The following is a 20,720-nucleotide window of genomic DNA, read 5'->3' as shown; positions in this document are numbered from 1 at the left end:
GAGAAGATCCAGGTCTATTACTTATTTTACAAGTTGCACCTCCTGCATATCTGAATTGAGAGCTAAGACCTTATCCTCAAAGGTGCTTGCTTGTTTTCTGGATTTAACCATTATAATGTTCCATTATATTTGTTTAGCCAGAGTGACTTAGAAAGTGAAAACTCTTGTTTTTTTCTGGGGGAATCGCGTGCGTGTGTGTGTGTGTACACGTGTACACACACACAAATCTGGACATTCTTTCCTTCCATTAGTTATTACTCTAAAATCAAGAAATATAGGCTGTAAAAGATGAGTGAATGCATGCCACATGCAGGAGAATAATGCAGCAGATGACCAGTCACTGGTTGAATTAGGGTTTACTGTGGAGGACGTACAGAGCTAGCCAGCTGATCAACACATATCAAATCAGCAGTCACAAAAAAGGGGTGGGGAATTATTATTACCTTTTTTTAAATCAAAGGTGAAAATTTAGAACTGGTATGGGCTGAATGAGCTTGCCATTATGGGAGTTGGCAATCTCATCTAGGATTCAAGTATCAGAGGGGTAGCCGTGTTAGTCTGAATCTGCAAAAGCGGCGAGGAGTCCTGTGGCACTTTATAGATTAACCGAAGTGTTAAAGCATAAGCTTTCGTGGGCAAAGACCCACTTCGTCAGATGCATCTTTTTTAAAGTTGCAGACTAACATGGCTACCCCTCTGGATAGTTGCAGACTAACATGGCTACCCCTGTGGATGCATCTGACGAAGTGGGTCTTTGCCCGTGAAAGCTTATGCTCCAACACTTCGGTTAATCTATAAAGTGCCACAGGACTCCTCGCCGCTCATCTAGGATTGTCCATTCTGAGTATGAATTGTTACATGAAGTCACCTAGACATCAAATAACCTATCTACAGATCATATGTTGCTCTTACAGATTGATCTCTTACATAATTTGGGCAGATTATCAAAAATAAAGGATTTTGGAATATTGCTTACAGCTCAGGACCCTTGTTCAATTCAATGTAATGTATTTTGTCCTCCCCTTCTTTGCAAAATATTGGTTTTGTTGGTGGGATGATTTCCTTCTCCCCATACAAATACTACCCATACATTCATTATTTTACCATGAAGTTCTCAGGGGCTGACCCATGTTAGTAGACAGCCACTCTTGTAACACCTGGCCAAATAGGAAAAACAGATGTGCAACCTCCTCAGAGAAAAAGAAGTAAAGCTATGTGATTGTGTGAGAACTTCAGGCCCTTTAATCAAAACTTTCCTACACAGAGCTGGTATAGCAAACTAATTCATTCTATATTTATGCCAGGCCTATCATTAGATTAGATCATTACATTTTTCCCTCCTGGATGCAGCAAATCTTGCTTCTATCGTGGGATCAGTCCTATCCCAATAAAGGCAATAACCAACCCCATCGACTTGAAAGGGAGTAAGATCTTAGAACCATAGAGCTGGAAGAGACCTCAGAAGGTCATCAAGTCCAGCACCTTACTCTAGGCAGGACCAATCCCAACTAAATCAACCCGGCCAGGGCTTTGTCAAGCTGAGACTTAAACACCTTTAGGGATGGAGACTCCTCTAGTGTCTCTAAGATCTGAGCCTGTAGAGTTAAGAGGTCAAATCTGCCCATCGTGTAACTCATTGAAGTAATCTTCTAGACTCGGGCCTCCTTTAAATCCACCTTCCCACATCTTTCCAATTTGCATGAATTATTAACTAATACTTGACTTCTTATTAATAAATGTAGCAGCATCTCCATTTTACTTGTAAATAAAATGCAGGCTAGAGAGGTCAAGTGACTTACTTAAAACCTGCAGTAGGACTCAGGGGCAGGCTTAGAAGGGATGGAAAGAAGACTTGGTTCTTGGGCCTTTGCTGTCTAACTAGTCAACAACAATGACACATTCATTGGAAAAGCAAAAGGTGAGATAAATGCAGTTCCCAGGAAGGAGACTAGCCGTGGCCTAGTGACTTCCCCCATGCTTTAGAACACCAGCCTATGGCACCTTGTTAAATCAAGAACATTTCAAAACATCCATTGTCATTTTTTCTCCATTCTAATTGTAGATGAAGTGGAAAGGAAAGGACTTGTTCGACTTGGTGTGCCGAGCACTGGGGCTAAGGGAAACTTGGTTCTTTGGCTTGCAATACACAATAAAAGGAATGTCCACCTGGTTAAAGATGGATAAAAAGGTATTGAAAACATTTAGTCTGTAAAAACAGCAGACTAATCTGCCAACCTCCTTTCAGCTAGGTTACTCCTATGGGAGCTATTACTTCATCTCCATAAGTAAAGGCTCACATGTTTAGTGATGACCTGTGATTTCTAGTTTTTTTTTTTTTTTTTTTTTTTTTAAGGCCAGAAGGGACCATTATGATTGTCTAGTCTGTTGTGCTGCATAAAATAAGCCATAGGATTTCACCTGCGTAATGGTGATAGTTAAATTTAGACTGAGCAGTGTCCTTCCTGCTCAAATTTGAAAGGCTTGCTTTGGCTCAAATGTGGGCTGCTTTCTCCTGATGCCTGCAATTGTGTTCTCAGGCATTTCTGCCTCATTTTCATGGCTGCTTCTACTAATGCTTATTTTTAAATAGGTTTTGGATCAAGAAATCCCCAAAGAAGACCCTGTTAGCTTTCGGTTTTTGGCTAAATTTTATCCAGAGAAAGTGGAGGAGGAGCTATTACAGGAAATTACACAGCACCTATTCTTCTTGCAGGTCAGGAGGCAGCTTTATCTATTAACTTTTGCTCTGTTCATCCCATCCTTTCTCATGATTTGTTTTCTCTTTGTCCTTGTCTGTAGTTCAGTCCTCAGTGGGATGTTGCCTATAGCAGGCAAGATGCAGTGTCTCAGTGGGGTATCCTAGCTGGAATCAATAACAATCATCTCTTCACCTGGTGGGGACTCACTGTACTAGACTGGATTAGGGATGTTAAATATCTGTTAATTGAATACTTGAGTAACCTCATGAATTCTTATCAGTTACTTGACTATTCTGTATTACCCAGGGACGAGGCCGGAAGCCAGTGCGCTCTGTCCCCACTCCCAAAGAGCCCCCTGCCACTCCATGCTGCTGCCTCTGTATCAGGGTGCCAGGTGGGAGCTGGTCCAGAAAGGGAGCCAGTTTTAAAAACCAGCTCCCTTCGCGGACCGGCTGCCTGTTGCCCCATGCTACTACTTCTGATACAGAGGTAGCAAGTGGGGTGACTGCAGCCCCTGTCTGGGGGGTGGGGGTCTGACCTCCCAAACCCAGCGTGAGCTGGAACTCAGCCAGGGTGCTTGACCATCTAGCTCCTAATACACTTTAAATGCAGAGCTGCAGCAGGGGTAGGTCCCAGACCCATCGCAAGCCAGGACTGAGCCGGGTTGCTGGCCAGACTGCTAAAAGATTTCCTGGTGGGGGGTGGGGAGAGGAAAATTCATGTAGTCTATAGCATTAACCTATAAGCTTTTGCTTATCGGTTAATTGTTTACTCGACTACACTATTACATCCCTAGATTGGCTCTAGGCATTGTTTGGGTTGCATCAACTCTGGGTGTCCTGGTTGCTTGTGATGCTGTGTCCCTATTAGAGGTGGTCTTACAGCTGCTGGGACCTACACTGCAGAATGTGACTCAAGCACTCAGTGATTTGGGTGTTGTTTCCACGTGAACATAAACTAGGTATTTCAAGGTTAGGCCAACATTATGAACTAGCTGCTGTGTGTGAGGAAGGACGAGAGGGAGGAAGAAACGCAGCAAAACCAGGAAATATGAACTGTAAACAGCTACATGAGACTTTTAAGACCCTTCAGTTCTTTGGTCAGTAAATCTTCTGAGTCCCAGGGTTGTCAATTGTTTTGAAGGAAAGTCCAGACCACTTTAGCAAATAAGTGTGCATCCATACAGATGGCTGAGCTGGAATCCTTCCCTAGCCTGGAACAGAGAAGCCATGTTGTCATGTTACAGCTGACCTACCCCAGCCCAACTTTTCCATTAACATGTACAGAGCCACTGCAGAGCTCTCATCTGTACTTCTGAACAGATGATTTCCCCTTTGTAGCAGGACCATGGCAGTTCTGCTTGGTTTTGGAATTTTGGTGTCTGTGCAAAGGAGGCTGGGGGGATGGAGTACTATTGTTTCTACGCTGTATGATTTGTAATATAGAAACACAGCAGATATATGTGTTTTCTGGCTAGTATTTATGTGGTAAGTAGTGGGACAAATGCCGTTGTTCCAAGGGTTAATGTACTAACTGGAACTGTTATTCCATTTGGATTCTTTCTAACCACTCGACAATGGGTTTCTTGAGCCATTTTGGAAAGAAATGACAGAACAAAAACTCTCCTCCTTGTCTTTCTGTTAATCCTCATTTTACTTTCCCCCCCTTTCCTCTTGAACCTGCCTTGACTGGCTTTGCCTTTTTAGATATGTAATTAGTGAAATTCTTCTCATTCCAAAGTAGAAAAACATGATAAAAAAACAAATTTGAACTTGCAAAGCTTCCTGACAACAAGAATTTAAGATTACACCTGGATAATAGGAAAAACATGTACAGACAATTGCATGCCTCCAGATTTCAGCTTTCTAGACTATTGAAATGTCTAAATATTAATGTGGCATAATAGCATTTTACCATATGTGTGACTAAAACTACATGACTAAAACCTTTTATAACTTTCTCTGTTCATTAGAGAACAGTTATCTGCTGTCAAAAGAAGTATAACAATTATTGTTTGTAATATTTAATTTTAAAATCTCAAAGACATCTATATAGAATTTGTCCAAGGTAATTTTCAGGTGTGAAAGATGTGATTTATATCATGGAGCATGAAAGTTACAGTTTTCTGATTTGGAAGAGAAACCTTTTCATTCTTTCCACGTTAGCAACTTAGAAATGAGTTTTCCTGCTTTTACAAATGAACAGGTTGTGCTCACCAAAGGTTTAATGTTTTTATAATAAAACCCCTTCCTTGATGTCTTTATTTCAGTTCACAGAATCTGCTATCCCAGTAAGGATAACAACTGGGTTATCTCAGGTCATTTTTGCGTCCATTTTGGAAGTGTTTAATGCTATAAATCCTCAAGATTTATTTCTGTTTCTAGGTTAAACTCATTTGCATGTGAGAATGTGATTTGTGAATATCATGTTGCACTTTCCTTTAAATTATTGGGCAAAAACAAACAACTCCCCTTGCATTAGTACCCGTGTTAGTAATATCAGTTCAGATTACTAAAGTGGAAAGAATTTTAAAATATCTAACTTTTCACCGATGTATGTTACCCCCCCAAAACTTCTTCACTTTGCTCTGCAGAATTGTACTAAATTGAGAATATTTTTGTTTTTCATTTGAGAACATTTCTATTACCTTTACATTTTGCAAAGCTGCTTGAAAGTCAAATTTAAGCATTTGGCCTAAGGTACCTGCTAGGGATGTTAAGGACTAGTCTCCTCTATCTCATAGAGGCAGCAAAGGTTGGGGGGGAGGTGGTGTTTCAAAGGGACTGCTGCTGCACAGCTGATGTGTGGCACTGCCCCTTTAAAATGCTGAAGTGATGTGGAGCTCAGGATCAGCTGAGGACTCCCTAGCTACCCCCTGGATTCCGTGCAGCATTTCCCCAGAATCCTGGGCTCCCCACGGCATGCAGCGCAGAATGGAGCCCAGGGTTAGTGGGGAACTTAGAGTCCCCCACTGACTCTGGGCTCCATGGCTTTGAAATGCACACGAGCCCCTGCTGGGGACTCTTGTACATTTCAAAGCAGGCACCCGTGTGCAGCCCTGACGAGGGACTTCCCGCTGGCCCGGGGCTGTAAGCAGAGTTCTTCATTCCTCCTTTGAAATGTACAAGAGCCCCAGTGGGATGCGGAAGTGCCTATTGACTACTTGACTAGTCAATTCACCGCATTTTAATATCCCTAGTACCTTCTAGTGCTTTTTAGATACATTGGGCCAGTTCCCTGCTGGTGCAAATCCAGGTGGGTCTTCTGAAGACAATGGCATTGTTATGCTGATTTACAGTTGCTGGCACTGGCTCACTTCTTTTAAATGGTAAAAGCAAGATTGGTTATAGCTTCTCTCCTGGTGATAGATGGAGTGGTGATTCATTCTGCATATACGAATGTGGTATAATGAGTAAACCTGATGAGTCCATATTTACAGTAATGAAAACTTCTCCCTTTCATTTGTCTCACCCTTATGGAAAAACCCTGCTTTCACCACTTTGAAAGTTAAGACTTTGTGGTGACAAGCAAACAGACCATTGAGTTTTCTTACTACTGTTAAAATGTTTCTTCAGTTTTAACTCTTACTTCTGAGGCATCATTTTTCATTTACATTCAGGCAGCTTTACACTGCTCTGAAAATGGAGATCTGTTAATGGTGCTGGAGTGGTATAAAACAGTCTTAGTATACTGAAGAATTGGGCCCTTCATTTCCAGTTGAACACGTGTTTTCCAGGCAAATGTTGTATCTCAGTAATTCTCAGATGATCTCTGATAATATTTTGCTCTTGTAAAGCACCTTTAATGTGAAGTCCTTTATGAACATCAAATTTAAATGGACTGTAAGGTAGACACACATTTTTTTTCTTTTCACACACACACAAAAATAACACTGCATTAAAATGCAATGAAGGCTAGAGGTGTCTATTAGTGGTTTGGATACATTTCAATAACATTTGTATTAAGACAAATTTCAAATTTTAGAAAACCAGGACAAATCCGAGAAGATGAAACTCACAAGAAAGCTAAAGTTTGGCAGCATGGAATTTTGGTTAAAGTAGCCAGAGTATCATAGAATCATATACTACTAGAACTGGAAGGGACCTTGAGAGATCATCAAGTTCAGTCCCCTGCTCTCACAGCAGGATGAAGCACCATCTAGGTCATGCCTGATAGATGTCTATCTAACCTGCTCTTAAATATTTTCAGAGATGGAGATTCCACAACCTTCCTAGACAATTTAATCCAGTGTTTAACCACTCTGACAGTTAGAAAGTTTTCCCTAATGTCCAACCTAAACCTCCCTTGCTGCAGTGTAAGCCCATTGCTTCTTGTCCTGTCATCAGAGGCCAAGGAGAACAATTCCCCCCTCCCCCCAACACCCTTTTAGGTACCTGAAAACTTCTATCATGTCCCCTCTGTCTTCTCTTTTCTAAACTAAACAGGCCCAGTTCCTCAGACTTGCCTCATAGCTTATGTTTTCTAGACCTTTAATCATTTTTATTGCTCTTCTCTGGACCATCTCCAATTTCTCCACATCTTTCTTGAAACGTGATGCCTAGAACTGAACACAATACTCCAACTGAGGCCTAATCAGTGGAGAGTAGAGCGGAAGAATGACTTCTCCTGTCTTGTTCGCCATACTCCTATTAATTGATCCCAAAATCATGTTTGCTTTTTTTTTTTTTTTTTGCAACAGCATCACACTGTTGACTCTTATTTAGTTTGTGGTCTACTTCCCATAGATTCTTTTGTGCAGTACTCCTTCCTAGACAGCCACTTCCTATTCTATGTGTGTGAAACTGACAGTTCCTTCCTAAGTGGAGTACTTTGCATTTGTCCTTATTAAACTTTATCTTTTACCTCAGACCATTTCTCCAGTTTGTCCAGATCGTTTTGAATTAGGACCCTATCCTCCTAGCACTTGCAACCTCTCCCAGCTTGGTATCACCTGCAAACTTAAGTGTACTCTCTATGCCAATATCTAAATTGTTGATGAAGATATCGAACAGAACCAGTCCTTGTGGAGCCCCACTTGTTATGCCCTTCCAGTATTGAAAAAGTGTATTTGCAAGACAGGGAAGATAGCTAACTGGTATCTCTATAGGGATAGCTAAACTACCTTAATAGTGATTTCCATTGTGTTTCCTGTAAATTTAACCTTAGCTTTGAATATTCCATGTTTCTAAAGTATATATTTTTGTTTGTTGCATTATTATTATCTCATAACTATTAATTTCTGGTGCCAGGCTGTGGTGAGGGCTTGTTTAATTAATTTCGGGCTTAGTATATAAGTCCTGATTTTTCTAATTCTCTTTCATAACTTCATCTTCCTTTTCTACCTTTAGGTTAAGAAACAGATATTGGATGAAGAAATCTATTGCTCTCCAGAGGCTACAGTTTTATTGGCTTCTTATGCTGTTCAGGCTAAGGTTAGTGCACAAAATGCCTTTTCTTTTTATTAAAATTTTAGTGAACAACATTAAATAACACATACAATACTGATAGAAATGTAGCCGTGTTAGTCTGGGGTAGCTGAAGCAAAATGCAGGACAATGTAGCACTTTAAAGACTAACAAGATGGTTTAAAGTGCTACATTGTCCTGCATTTTGCTTCACATACAATACTGTTAAACTTTGCTGTGAAGAAAGCAGGTCAGCTAGGGACATGAAGGTGTTGCAGAAGGAGTTATATATAATTACTTGCCATCACGGGGAGAGAGACTTGCTTTCTATTTTATATTATGCTTTTAACAAGTTAGAGGGCTAAATTTAGATCCTGTTCTCTAGATTGTCCTGTTGCGCTAATAGGAAGAATGTGAGCAGACGAATACCTTGATCTGGAAAAATGTATATATAGTACTTTGGTATAAACTTATATTAAAATGGAAAATTACATCCTGGCTCTTTAATAGATGGCCCTGAATCCTGCAGGCGGCTGGATCCTATTGAAATCAATGGGAACTGACACTCAACATCTTAAAGTATGAGAGTATATGCTCACAGGGGACAAAACCGCCCTGTAACAGAAGGCCACATGAAGGGATGTAAAATCCCGTTTAATCAGTTAACTGGTTAAACTTTATCTTTATGTTTAAGTGCTTAAATGGGGTAGGGGTGTGTGTGGGAACAGTGGGGCTGCTCCGGCCAGGCTGTTGGTTAACCACAACTGGTAAGCATCATTCAGAAAGGGTGATGCTATCCCGTTAACCATTCACATCCCTAGTAGCCATATGTGGGGATGTGCACAGGAGGAATAGCTAAGCCAGCAAAGCCACCACTTCCCCAGTGGGCTCCTTGTTGGCTCTGAATCAGCTGAGGTGAAGGAGGATGTGGGCGGGTGGGACAGGGAAGGAGTCCCTGTAGCGGTACTTCAATGAATCCATGTGCTAGAACTTCTGCAAGGGGCTGTGGAGGGACTGGGCCTAGTATTTCAGTTCATTGGCTAGCTCGAGCCACGTGCTTTGGCCAGTGACTAATGTTAATTTTGTGCCCACACCCGACTGGGGAATGCTTACAAAGAGTTCGTTCACTTGGCCTGTATTTCCCTCCTGAGGCAGTGATTCTTGACCAAAGTTGTCCCACTACCAAATTCTTCAGCATTCTGCAGATACTAAACCAACTCTCTTGTCTTTTCCTGTGCCAGTATGGTGACTATGACCCAAATTTTCATGAGCCAGGCTTTCTAGCCCAAGATGAGCTGTTACCCAAGAGAGTAAGTATTTCCTATGTCTGAACATGAATATTTTTACCGGCACGAAGAAGCAAATATTTTTGTGGGGCTGGCTGGAACCTCAGGAATTCACGCTAGATGTGTGTTTGCTCTGGGATGGGCAAGGAGTCCCAGCTCTGAACTTTGTTGACATTTACACACTGTGTTGTTTGGGAGGGGCAGGTGGTAAACACCACTGGCTGCACACATTTTCATATGTTCAAAAGAAATCCAACTTCCTTCCTTGTTCTGTAGGTCCTCCGGCAATATCAGATGACAGCAGACATGTGGGAAGAAAAGATATCCGCTTGGTATGCAGAGCACCGGGGTATTGCCAGGTATTATAACATCTCTTGGGAGAGCTGAGACATATCAGCACAACCCCACTTGTCTTCAGTCAGCAGATAGGTATCTGACTCCCATTTATGTTGGTTTTTTCAGTCTTGTTTCCCTAATAGGACCATTTATTGCTGAAGGGGAAAAATACAGAATTTTGGTACTGACATCCTGCTCAGACCAGGTGCTGAGCAACTGAGATAGACTAAGTGCCTGTGGCTTATACTGAAACCAAAGGAGGGGTTGAGGCCTTGCGGAGGAATGAAGCTAGAGAGAATGAACCTCCTATATCTCATACCTATTTAGGGAAATCGCAGAGATGTTGCAGAGGAATGAGTATTCTTAGCTAGGAATCAAAATAGAGAGGGAGTGAAATCCACTTGGGCAAGAACCACAGGATTTGTCTTGGTGCTGTTCATTGTCGATCTCCAAGGGCTCTTACAACTAATAGCAATGTACTCAGCATGTCTGGCAGTAAAATAAAACTTGATACGAGTTTTAGACATCCAACGTTGATCTAGCCCATGTTGTTTATTTAGCTGCCCTGGATGCACATTAGCATCCTGTCCTTGAAAGGCATGACGGTGATGTTGATCAGTGGCTGAAGAAGTGCCTTGTTAGTTAAAGGGCAGCTTCTGTGTATCTTTTGGACTTCAGCTTAAAATATTGTTTGGAGCCTCTTATAGCGATACTTCCCCTGAGGAGGAACTCCTGTGTCCTGGAAAACCATGTTCGAGTAGGTCTCTAGCCAGTGGCATCTGGTAACATCTGAAAGAGGCAAAACTGACACACTAGGATGAGCTCAGAGCCAGTTACTAACGATGGGTAAAGGTTATGTTCTATAAGACTCAAACAGCGTTGGTAAAGCTTTACTCTGTTCATATGGAGTAGACTGTGCTGGTTATGCTGTCAGCAGTAGATCGTGCCCTTGACTGTGTGGATCTTAAAAGCTGTACAGCAAAACTTATGCGCAAACAAACCAAATTACAAAGGAGCAAAAAATCGACATGGTTAGGCTCATACACTTCAAACAACAGTAATGTAAAATGAGAGAAGAGGAAAATGGTTGAAATTTACTTGGATCGCCAAATGTAATCACTATTGTGCCTTTTAGGGATGAAGCGGAGATGAACTATTTGAAAATTGCACAGGACTTGGAGATGTATGGTGTCAATTATTTTCCTATTGCTGTAAGTGTATCATATTAAGCTGTATTTGTAGTTGCGATAGATTAATTAATTCTAAATCTTCAATGCAGTTAGTGCCAGAGTTTCCTGGTATTGGAGCAGGGGACTTAGAATTAGGATTCACATCAGTTTTGCTATTGATTGGGCCATGTGGCCGTGGACACTGCTTACTTGTCTGAAAGATAAATACACGAGGTTCCTGTTGAATAGAACTGTTAGGCTTAATTACTGAACATCTGTAAAAGGTCTTTGATATCACCATGTGGTAGTTCCCTAGGGAGGTCAAGCATCTATGACAGTGTTTCTCAACTGGTGATACGAGTACCCTTACGGGTACTTGAGGGAAGTTGGGGGGGGGTACGTCAACACAACTAAAATTTGGAGAAAACTGAATTTTTGTTTCAAGTTTTACAGCGCTTTATTATTTTTGTACTTTTTGCACCCAGAAATCATCGCCCGCACTGCTATGATTAAGTTATTTAAACAAATGTGTTGCAATGGTAGAAAAAAAAGTTGTGTGTATGAAAACTGTAGGTACTGGGGGTACTTATAATTTTTTTTTAAAAGAGTGCTTTATAAAAAAAGGTTGAGACACACTTATCTATGGTACTGAGAATGGGATCTCTGGATCTAAAGCGATGAGTTTGTGCTGACTAAGCTAAAGGACCAGGCCTGTTAGCTAGAGGTGGTGGAAAACTCTTTTATATGGTGGAGACAGTAGCCCTGAAAATATACCAATAAATGGCTTTGAATAAACAAGTGACTGGACTGTGGTTATACATGTCACCCAAAATGGTGTTAGATCATCATTTTTTGTATTCCTTTGCAGCAGAATAAAAACGACACAGATCTTCTACTTGGAGTTGATGCTAAAGGTATTCACGTCTACAGCAGAAATAACAGGCTATCTCCAAACAAGTCTTTTGAATGGAGTGGTATCAGAAACATTTCCTATAGTGAGAAAGAGGTAGGATGGCTCTAACTTATTACTCTCTTTGCAGTTGTGCGTGCACACCCAGGGATTCCTGTAGTGGATTGGAAGCAGTCTGTCTATCTGAACAACTGAAAAAATGTGGGGATGGGGGCTCTGTAATAAAACTCAGACTCATGGGCCTGATTTCCCTCTCCGGCGGTGCTGAGTACCTGCAGCACCCATTGGCTTCAAAGGGAGCCCCTCTGGAAACTGAGCACATCTGATGGCTCTTTGACCTGTGAAAATTAGTAGTTTGTGTTTGTGTGGGTCTCCCTGGCAGCAGGGTGGCCTAGTGGTTAGGTCCCAGAATGAGCCAGCAGAAAAGGGGCACAGAACCCTGCCACTGGTGTCTCTAGCCCACTATATTAGCATGGCCCTTAAGTTTGGGGCATGGCCCCGAGAGTCCATATTTCCCCCCCTTAATCAAGGTTTCTAGCGAGTTCCCCTCTTTGTCCCAGAGGGAGGGGTTGGAGGCTTACTTGCTCCCGTGGCTGGCCAAGTGGAGACTGTGGAACCACACTCTCTTATCTCCTTGCTGGTCAGCCCCTAATTGAGCCAGGCTCCTTCCTTTTATCCTCCCTCCAGTCCTGGCATTGGCTACAGGTATAGCGGGACAGGGCCAGCAGGCCCTGTAACCCCTGTGATGCCAGGCCCTCCTCTCTTCACTCCCTCATACGTCTCCCCTCATGTTTCCTATTGGAGTTGCCCTCCCTCTATCTGCGTTCAAGTCTGCATTTACATGCGCCCTCTTGATCTGGTGTTGTACCCGGAAGGAGGCGGTTGGAGGGAGAGGTACCACTGCATGATTCTGGGGTTTCTGTCCTTCATTGCATGTAGCCACCGAAGAGGGGTGTGGTCTGTGATGAGGGTAAAGTGTCTGCCCCGTAGGTAATAGAGAAGTGAGTTCACTGTCCATTTCACTGCTAGCGCCACCTTGTGTCATAAGAGTTCAATTGGATGAAAAGAGATTACAGACCATCCTTCACAGAAAGAAGTGGGGAGGGTGGAGAGAAACCTGAAATATTCCCAGCGGGTTATTGTTAACCCGCATCCCCAGGCAGGGGCGGATATACGGCAGGGCGAGCGGGGCAGCCGCCCCGGACCCCGTGCTTCAAAAAGCCCCGCGCATGTGCTGTGGCAAAGGGGGGCCCCGCAAGATTATGTTGGGCCCTGCAAAACGGTCATCTGCCCCTGTCCCCAGGGTTAACAATAAAAGCAGAGCATGGTCTGTTCCTTTCTTTTCAACATGTCCTTTCAAATTGGGGTCCAGATTCTGCTCTGGTTCAAATCTAGAGTCAGAGGTGCGCATATATTAACACATTCACTGTCTTCTATTACTCAAATACAGCCTTGTTTTGCTCAAGGTGTTCAAATGACTTTCTCTCCAGAGTGAAATGAGCTATAAACAAGTTACTTATGATCTCAGTGAAACCGTATCTGAAATCAGATGATAGGCACAGAGATTATGCAACATAATGCAAATGAGCGATAAAGTGCTAATTCATGAGTCATAGCAAAGGCGAGGATCTAAAAGAAGGCAACTGCTTTTATTGTGCTGTCGAGTTGAATACAACATAGGAAGTGAAAGACTCGGTACTGGCTTCTTTGCAATGTAGCTCTTTTCCCACTTACTCCTCAGCAAACAATTTGGGAGATGGACTCTGAATAAGGAAAAGCAAAATTTCATTAATGGGTTCTGATGCCCAGAGGTTTATCCTTCAGGCCCGTTGTGGGATATTTCCCTTTTATTTGTTTTATAACCAGAGTGGTACTGGATACTTCCACTTGGGGAGGCAGTAGCTTCCCAGCCTATGCCCCACGCCCTTTCACTGTCTCCCTGCTCTCTTCCCTGCACACTTGTGTCCTTGCTTTCTGCCTGCTTGTCCCCTTCCAGTTAAATCCCTGAACTCAAGCACATTATTTTTGAAAAAACCCTACACTTTTCTGCAATTTCTCTCTCAACAAAATGGAGCATGTTTTGCACTTTGTGCCAGATATGCAGAAGGTACCTAATTAACAACACTACATTTGGGAATAAGAAATGTCAGTCACAGGTTTATTAGATACCCCCATAGCTGACACATAGTAATAGAGAGGTAGCAGTGTTAGTCTGATCTTGGTAAAACAAAAGGAAAATATATGTAGCACTTTAGAGACTAACAAGATAGTTTATTAGGTGATGAGCTTTCGTGGGCCAGACCCACTTCTTCAAATTATATCTGAAACCGACATATAGGCAGCTTGCAAATGCCCTGAACTCTTCTAATTGATCCTGGGGAACACAGAATGGCAAGCCCCAGTTAAGGCTAATTGAGAAATCTCTCTCCTTTCTTCACACAATCAAACAAGGCATTTGCCCCCTGACAGAAAGAAAATGACTAGAATCAGACTGCAAAAGTTGCCACGTCATTTTCACTTCTTCACACAAATAAGTTGAGGGCTTCCTATGTTGATTGTTTTAACAGCAGTAAGCACTTTGGACAATGAATAAGACTTGCCAAGAGACGTGCCAGTAAAATAGAAGCTGGCTGCTGCTTTAACGATACCCATTCAGCTCCCAGAACCAAGAAAGTAAAATGTCCCACTGAGGCAGTATGATGGTGACAGCTTTATGCATCAGACTGGCAGACCCAATATCCCCTGGGGTGAAGGAACCAAATCCCCAGCCCTGATCTCACCAGGCGAATGTCCTCTCCCAACCATTGTGAAGAGCTGAGACCAAAAAGAGTTGGGACCTACAGGAGGCCCCCGACTTGCAACCACCCAAGTTCTGACCCCTCCACACTTACAACCATTTTTGTAAGTGTGGAAGGGGCCAACCCCCCCCACCCCGACTAATAGGCACGGCACCTATTGTCAATGAGGATTTGAGTTACAGCGCCCCCGACTTGCGACACTTCCCCTGGAACCAGTCGCGTCGCAAGTCGGGGGCCTCCTGTATCCTGCCAATAACGTCTCTCTTCTTGCCACCACGTCCCTCCTCCCTGTGCCCCCCCATTTTCTTCCCTCCACACCTCTTTCTCCTCAGGCGCCCACTGCTCAAGATCACTGCCCTCCCCAACCAAGCGCTCCCCCTGCCCTGACCATCACAGAATTTGAACAAGTTTAAAAAAAAAAAAGTAGTAAAAATTGCCCCAGCTCGGGGAAAGCTCTGAAGGGCTCCTCTGGCCCGGGGGGAGGGGGATCCATTCCTCCTGGCCATTTATTGTTCTGCCCAGTCCCACTTAGCAGGCCAGCGCAGGATACCTGCTGCCACAAATGATCCAGCCCTCCCTGCAGCGCGCACACAGCATAAGGCTGGCTGGCATCTTTGAGCAGCCCTTTGAAAAGTGGTAATGGGGGAGGCTGGGTGAAGCCTTGCTCTCACCACCCCTGCCTCTTCAGCCATATTGCTCCAGCATCACACAGTGGAGGAGTCGTCACCCCCTAAAGTCCCAAACTGAAATTTGCCTGCAATCCAGGAGCAGAGGCTATGGCTGGAATAATGCAGAAAGATTTTGAAATTGTAAAAAACACTTTGCAAAATTGCCCTTCTCGGCACTTTCCATCTGATGATAACCAAACACCCAGCTAAATCCACTGAATTTACACAAACTCCTGTGAGGCAGGCAAGTATTATTATCCCTTTTTCAGATGGAGAAACTGAGGCAGGGGATAATTAAGTTTCCTGTCTGCTGTTTTTTTAAAATCAGTGGAAAAACTCCCCTTGAGACCAAGCCTAAAGTGAAGGGTCCAATGTCACACGGGAAGTCTGTGACAAGAAGGCCATTAAGAAACCCCCTCATCTTCACATTTCTAGCAGAGGGGAGCACAGGCCACTGGCTGCATTGAGGTGGGGAGATCACCCTGAAACCCCAGCCTCCCCCAGTACAGGAATTTGGCAGTGAGGTTGCACCTGACCGTCACACAATGTAAGAGCTGGCCCTGCCCGTCTTTGCCAGCCATACCAGGTGTGGCTGGGCAGGCTCAGTCCAACACGAGCCAAATGTGGAGGAGTTATAGTGGGGGGATGCGGGTGTGGGGAGCTCCGTGGGAGATCTGGATGCACAGGGTCTTGGTGGGGGGTTCTGGGGTAGGGGCAATGGGGCTCTGGCTGAGCTCAGTGGAGGAGTTGGGGGGAGGTGGAGCTTGGGGTGGGGTCCAGGTGCTGGGGAAGTGGGACTTCATAGGATGGGAGGTCCAGGTGCAGCATGCTGGGGCTCAGTAGGGTGGGGGTCTGGGTGTGGGGAGCTTATTGGAGGAGTCCAGGTTTAGGGGAGCAGGGCTTGTGAGGGTTAGATGGGCCTGCTTCCCAGCACCTGGACCCCACCCCACTTCATGCTGGACTCCCACTGCCCCCAGTCCCTCCCGATTCCTCATCCCCTTTTATTCCCCTCATTCTCCGCTGCCTCACCCCCACTTCTCTCATCCCCTCCCCCAGCTGCACTGCTGGGCAGAGAAAACAGGAAGCCTGTGGGGAGAGGGCAGGAAGGGGAGGGGACTGGGCAACTATCCAGGCAACAACCCCCCCCCCCCACACTAGCAAGGGGTGGGACTATGGGGAGCACGTGTAGGGCTGGGAAAGTGAAACCAAACCCACCACCTCGCCACACACTAGCAAAGGGGGGGAGCCAACCCAGCAGGGAGGCAGAGGAGGAGCAGGGGGGAGCAAGGAGGAAGCCCACTTTACCCACCGTAGGCCAAGGTGCAGGAAGGGGTGGGGGACTGGATGGGGTGAGGGGCTGAGCAGGAGCAGAAACCAGCAAACAGAGGCCACAGCAGCAGGGACACAGGGAGCTGGGTGGGGTGGTCTGCGGAGCACAGCTGGCAATCTCCTACAACCAGAGAACCCACGTGACTATGATTCGATCCTAGTGTCTGTTCCATGCCGGCTGCTGAGGGGGCTCCCTGCTGCTCTGCCCTCCCAGCTGCCCTGGAACCTGCCTGGACCCCGCTAAACATTCCACAGCAGCCCCATGCAGCAGTTGGAGGCAAGAAGGGGCCAGCACTGCCCTTCGCTGGCAGCTTCAGCTTCTAAAATCCCTCAGCAATCTGACCATAGAACTGGGAACCAAGAACTCTTGTTGCCAGATCCCAGATCTGGCTCTGGTTCTTTCTGAGGTCTCAACGAGGATTCATTAAATCTTGTCTCGGTTTTCTCTGTGCTGTAGATAATACTCCCCCAGGGGTGTGGGTTTGGTGTTGTCTTCTGTAGCAATAATATTCAATAGTTTCAGCTTTTTATTGACCTTGACATTTCTGTTCCCTTTCTTTTTCCAGCTAACTATTAAACCTCTTGATAAGAAAGCAGAAGTTTTCAAATTCTTTTCCTCACAGCTCAAAGTGAACAAACTGGTAAGTGGGCAGCTGCTCTCTGTAGTAGCAATGTCAGATTGAGAGAACTTATTCTCAAAATGGCCACCATGCTCATTGTGTCATGACTGTTGGTACTTAAGAGGTCTGGAGCTATGATTAAAAAATAGCATTGCAGTGATTTGGTAACATAAGAACGGCCGTACTGGGTCAGACCAAAGGTCCATCTAGCCCAGTAGCCTGTCTGCCGACAGTGGCCAGCACCAGGTGCCCCAGAGAGGGTGGACTGAAGACGATGATCAAGCGATTTGTCTCCTGCCATCCCTCTCCAGCCTCTGACAAACAGAGGCCCAGGACACCATTTTATCCCCTGGCTAATAGCCTTTTATGGACCTAACCTCCAGGAAATTATCTCGCTTCTCTTTAAAATCTATTATAGTCCTAGCCTTCACAGCCTCCTCTGGCAAGGAGTTCCACAGGTTGACTACACACTGTGTGAAGAAGAACTTCCTTTTATTAGTTTTAAAATATTAATACCATTCCATGGTAAAAATGAATGAGAGAAACCAACGTACCATATTGTGCTCTATGAGAACCCACCCAGGGACCAGGAAATATCGGTTGTCTGAACATATGCTTTTTCCTCTACATTTTTCTCTGTGTGAATGGGTTTGCCCTCTTTATTTAGAATGGGTGTGGGAGGAGACTCGCCAGATGTGTGAGGAAACCATAGAGCCCCAAGGAAATCTTGCAGCGCTAAGGCATTGTAGGAAGCCATGATGCCCTCTTTGCTTCCTCATGAGTGGTGCTTCTGTGGATTCCCAGTCTTCTGTTCCTCTAGGAACAATAAGGAAATCCCATGATGCTGCTGACAAGATTGGCATCATATTTCCTTGAAATATCTACAGAACTGATGGATGAGGACACTACTTCAATCCTCTTCCTAGCTAACTTTTTCCACCTTGCACCCACAGAGGGTCTTCTGCAGGTGACCAGGGCATGCCTCTGCCTCTCTTCTCTCTAAAATGCCCCCACCCCATACTAGTTCCATTTACCTCTCTTTCACTGGCAGAAATAGAGAAGAAATTGGTGGCAGAGAAGGTGATTGAATAAGGAGAGAGACTTGCAGTCTGCTCTGAATCTTTGTAAAGTATGTATTTGCTCACTAGAGATTTTCCCTACTTGGTTTGCTAGGCTGGAAACCTACAATCCTTGTTGCCAGTTTTATTAGGGCAAATTTTAATAATGTTTAATAAAGGACAGAGTTTACTAAGGACCAATGAAAAGTACTTCACTTAGGAAGGAAACAATCGGTTTCACACATACAGAATGGGAAGTGACTGTCTAGGAAGGAGCACTGCAGAAAGGGATCTAGGGGTCATAGTGGACCACAAGCTAACTATGAGTCAATAGTGTGACACTGTTGCAAAAAAAGCAAACATGATTTTGGGATGCATTAACAGGAGTGTTGTGAGCAAGACACGAGAAGTCATTCTTCCGCTCTACTCTGCGCTGGTTAGGCCTCAACTGGAGTATTGTGTCCAGTTCTGAAGAGATTGGAGAATGTCCAGAGAAGCGCAACAAGAATGATTAAAGGTCCTGAGAACATGAGCTACGAGGGAAGATTGAAAGAATTGGGCTTGTTTAGTTTGGAAAGGAGAAGATTGAGAAGGGACATGATAGCAGTTTTCAAGTATCTAAAAGGGTGTCACAAGGAGGAGGGAGAAAAATTGTTCTCCTTGACCTCTGAGGATAGGACAAGAAGCAACGGGCTTAAACTGCAGCAGGGGAGGTTTAGGTTAGACATTAGGGAAAACTTCCTAACTGTCAGGGTGGTTAAACACTGGAGTAAATTGCCCAGGGAGGTTGTGGAATCTCCATCTCTGGAGATATTTAAGAGCAGGTTAGATAGATGCCTATCAGGGATGAGCTAGATGGTGCTTGATCCTGCCATGAGGGCAGTGGACTAGACTGGATGCCTCTCAAGGTCCCTTCCAGTTCTAGCATTCTGTGATTCTGTGATTGGAGTTGGAGGAATTACTGGCTCCTGCTGGCTTTGACATAGCCCCCAAGAAGATGTGTTTGCATTCCTATGTGGTGCTCTTCACCCAGCTCACTGCAGCTCATGTATGTTGCAATTGCTTTTGCTTTTTGCAGATTTTGCAGCTGTGCATTGGAAACCATGACTTGTTCATGAGAAGGAGGAAAGTGGACTCCATCGAGATCCAGCAAATGAAAGCTCAGGCTAGGGAGGAGAAGGCTAGAAAAAAAGTAGGTTCCTTCTGCTCCTCATTGCTGAAAATATTTATTATTCCAAGTGGTCCATTCTCTACATTATTCTTCACCTCACATGGTGTCACCACAAGCAGAGATGTGTGTGCGCTCTCAGTCCTATCTGTGTGGATGTGGGCGGAGGGGCTGAAAATAGGAGCTGCTGGGGAGGTGTGGGATTTTGGAGGATGTGTGTATGGGTGGCATCTGAGCACGGGCAGACGTGGGGCAAAAGGAGGAGTGACACAAGTGCTCCCTGCATGACAGCATTTTAAAATTACACAGCTCACCAATTGTTGGATTTAATACAGATGAGCTGCCCTGGCACCTAGCAAGATGCCTGAGAAATGGCAGATAGCTGCGCAGCCGCTGGACTGCTTTCAGGCCCCGAGAACTATTGACCCTGCTCTGCAGTCCCAGTCTCTGAGCTTCGCTCATTACCTTTCCAGATGGAAACTCAACGGCTGGCCCGGGAAAAGCAGCTCAGAGAAGAAGCAGAGCGAGCCAAAGAAGAGCTGGAAAGGCGCCTTTTCCAGCTGGAAGATGAAGCCAGGCAAGCCAATGAGGCACTGGTGAGCATTACTGTCGTCTGTGGAGGTCATCAGCCCTTGTGTGACATCAAAATTTATAAGCTCCTTAACTAGGGCGAGGAGGGTATGTCTACAATGCAGTTATAACATCTGCTGAGTCTCAGAGCCAGGTCAGTTGACTCTGGCTTGCAGGACTCCAGCTGCAGAACTGAACTTTGCAATGCAGACGTTTGGGCTCAGACTGGAACCTGGACTGGGCTAGAATCTTAGACTCTGGGCTTTGGCCCAGCTTCAAACATCCTCACTGCAGATTTTAGCTGTGCAGCCGGAGCTCTGAACTTGAGTCGGCTGACTCGGACCAGCCCTGGCAATGCCGCAGGGCTTTTTTGGCAGTATAGATGTACCCAGAGGGTTATTGTTAAGGGAAAGAGGGATACCTTCTGGGAGGCAGAGCATGGGTGCATAGGGAGCCAGGCCTGCCTCAGTCTCCTTTTGCTGTGATCCACCCACTTTTGTCTGCTTTTTCTGCCAATGCCTTGTTCAGGCCAGGAACCAGAAAGAGAGGGAAGCAGGCTGCATCAGGAACTGAAGCTGGAGATAAATCTACATGAAGCTAGCAACAGATAAGACTGGCAGCTGAAAGGAGGCAGTCAGAGTTGACTAGGTTCTACCCATTTGAGTGATGTTTTAGTCCAGCACTGAGTAAAGGGAGAGAGGCCT

General features: G+C 44.8%; 1 protein-coding gene across 6 annotated transcripts in view; it reads left to right on the top strand.

Annotated features, from left to right (window-relative positions):
- LOC102457243 (merlin) overlaps window positions 1-20,720 on the top strand; it is a 45,174-nt gene that overhangs the window by 7,808 nt on the left and 16,646 nt on the right. For 2 of the 6 annotated variants that reach the window (XM_089772169.1, XM_006113107.5), the window contains 10 exons: window positions 2,063-2,188; window positions 2,591-2,713; window positions 8,048-8,131; window positions 9,346-9,414; window positions 9,667-9,749; window positions 10,862-10,937; window positions 11,764-11,901; window positions 17,167-17,241; window positions 19,357-19,470; window positions 19,920-20,042. In XM_089772169.1, coding sequence (XP_089628295.1) covers window positions 2,063-2,188; window positions 2,591-2,713; window positions 8,048-8,131; window positions 9,346-9,414; window positions 9,667-9,749; window positions 10,862-10,937; window positions 11,764-11,901; window positions 17,167-17,241; window positions 19,357-19,470; window positions 19,920-20,042 — 1,011 coding nt within the window. The remainder of the gene's footprint in view (window positions 1-2,062; window positions 2,189-2,590; window positions 2,714-8,047; window positions 8,132-9,345; window positions 9,415-9,666; window positions 9,750-10,861; window positions 10,938-11,763; window positions 11,902-17,166; window positions 17,242-19,356; window positions 19,471-19,919; window positions 20,043-20,720) is intronic. The other 4 variants (XM_006113108.5, XM_014581813.4, XM_006113110.5 and 1 more) reach the window with 4 other exon arrangements.

The sequence above is a fragment of the Pelodiscus sinensis genome, chromosome 21 (genome assembly GCF_052426305.1).
Source record: "Pelodiscus sinensis isolate ZL-2025 chromosome 21, ASM5242630v1, whole genome shotgun sequence".
Classification (NCBI taxonomy): domain Eukaryota; kingdom Metazoa; phylum Chordata; order Testudines; family Trionychidae; genus Pelodiscus; species Pelodiscus sinensis.
Note: the sequence above shows the minus strand (reverse complement) of the source record. Positions and strands in the feature narration are given on the sequence as shown.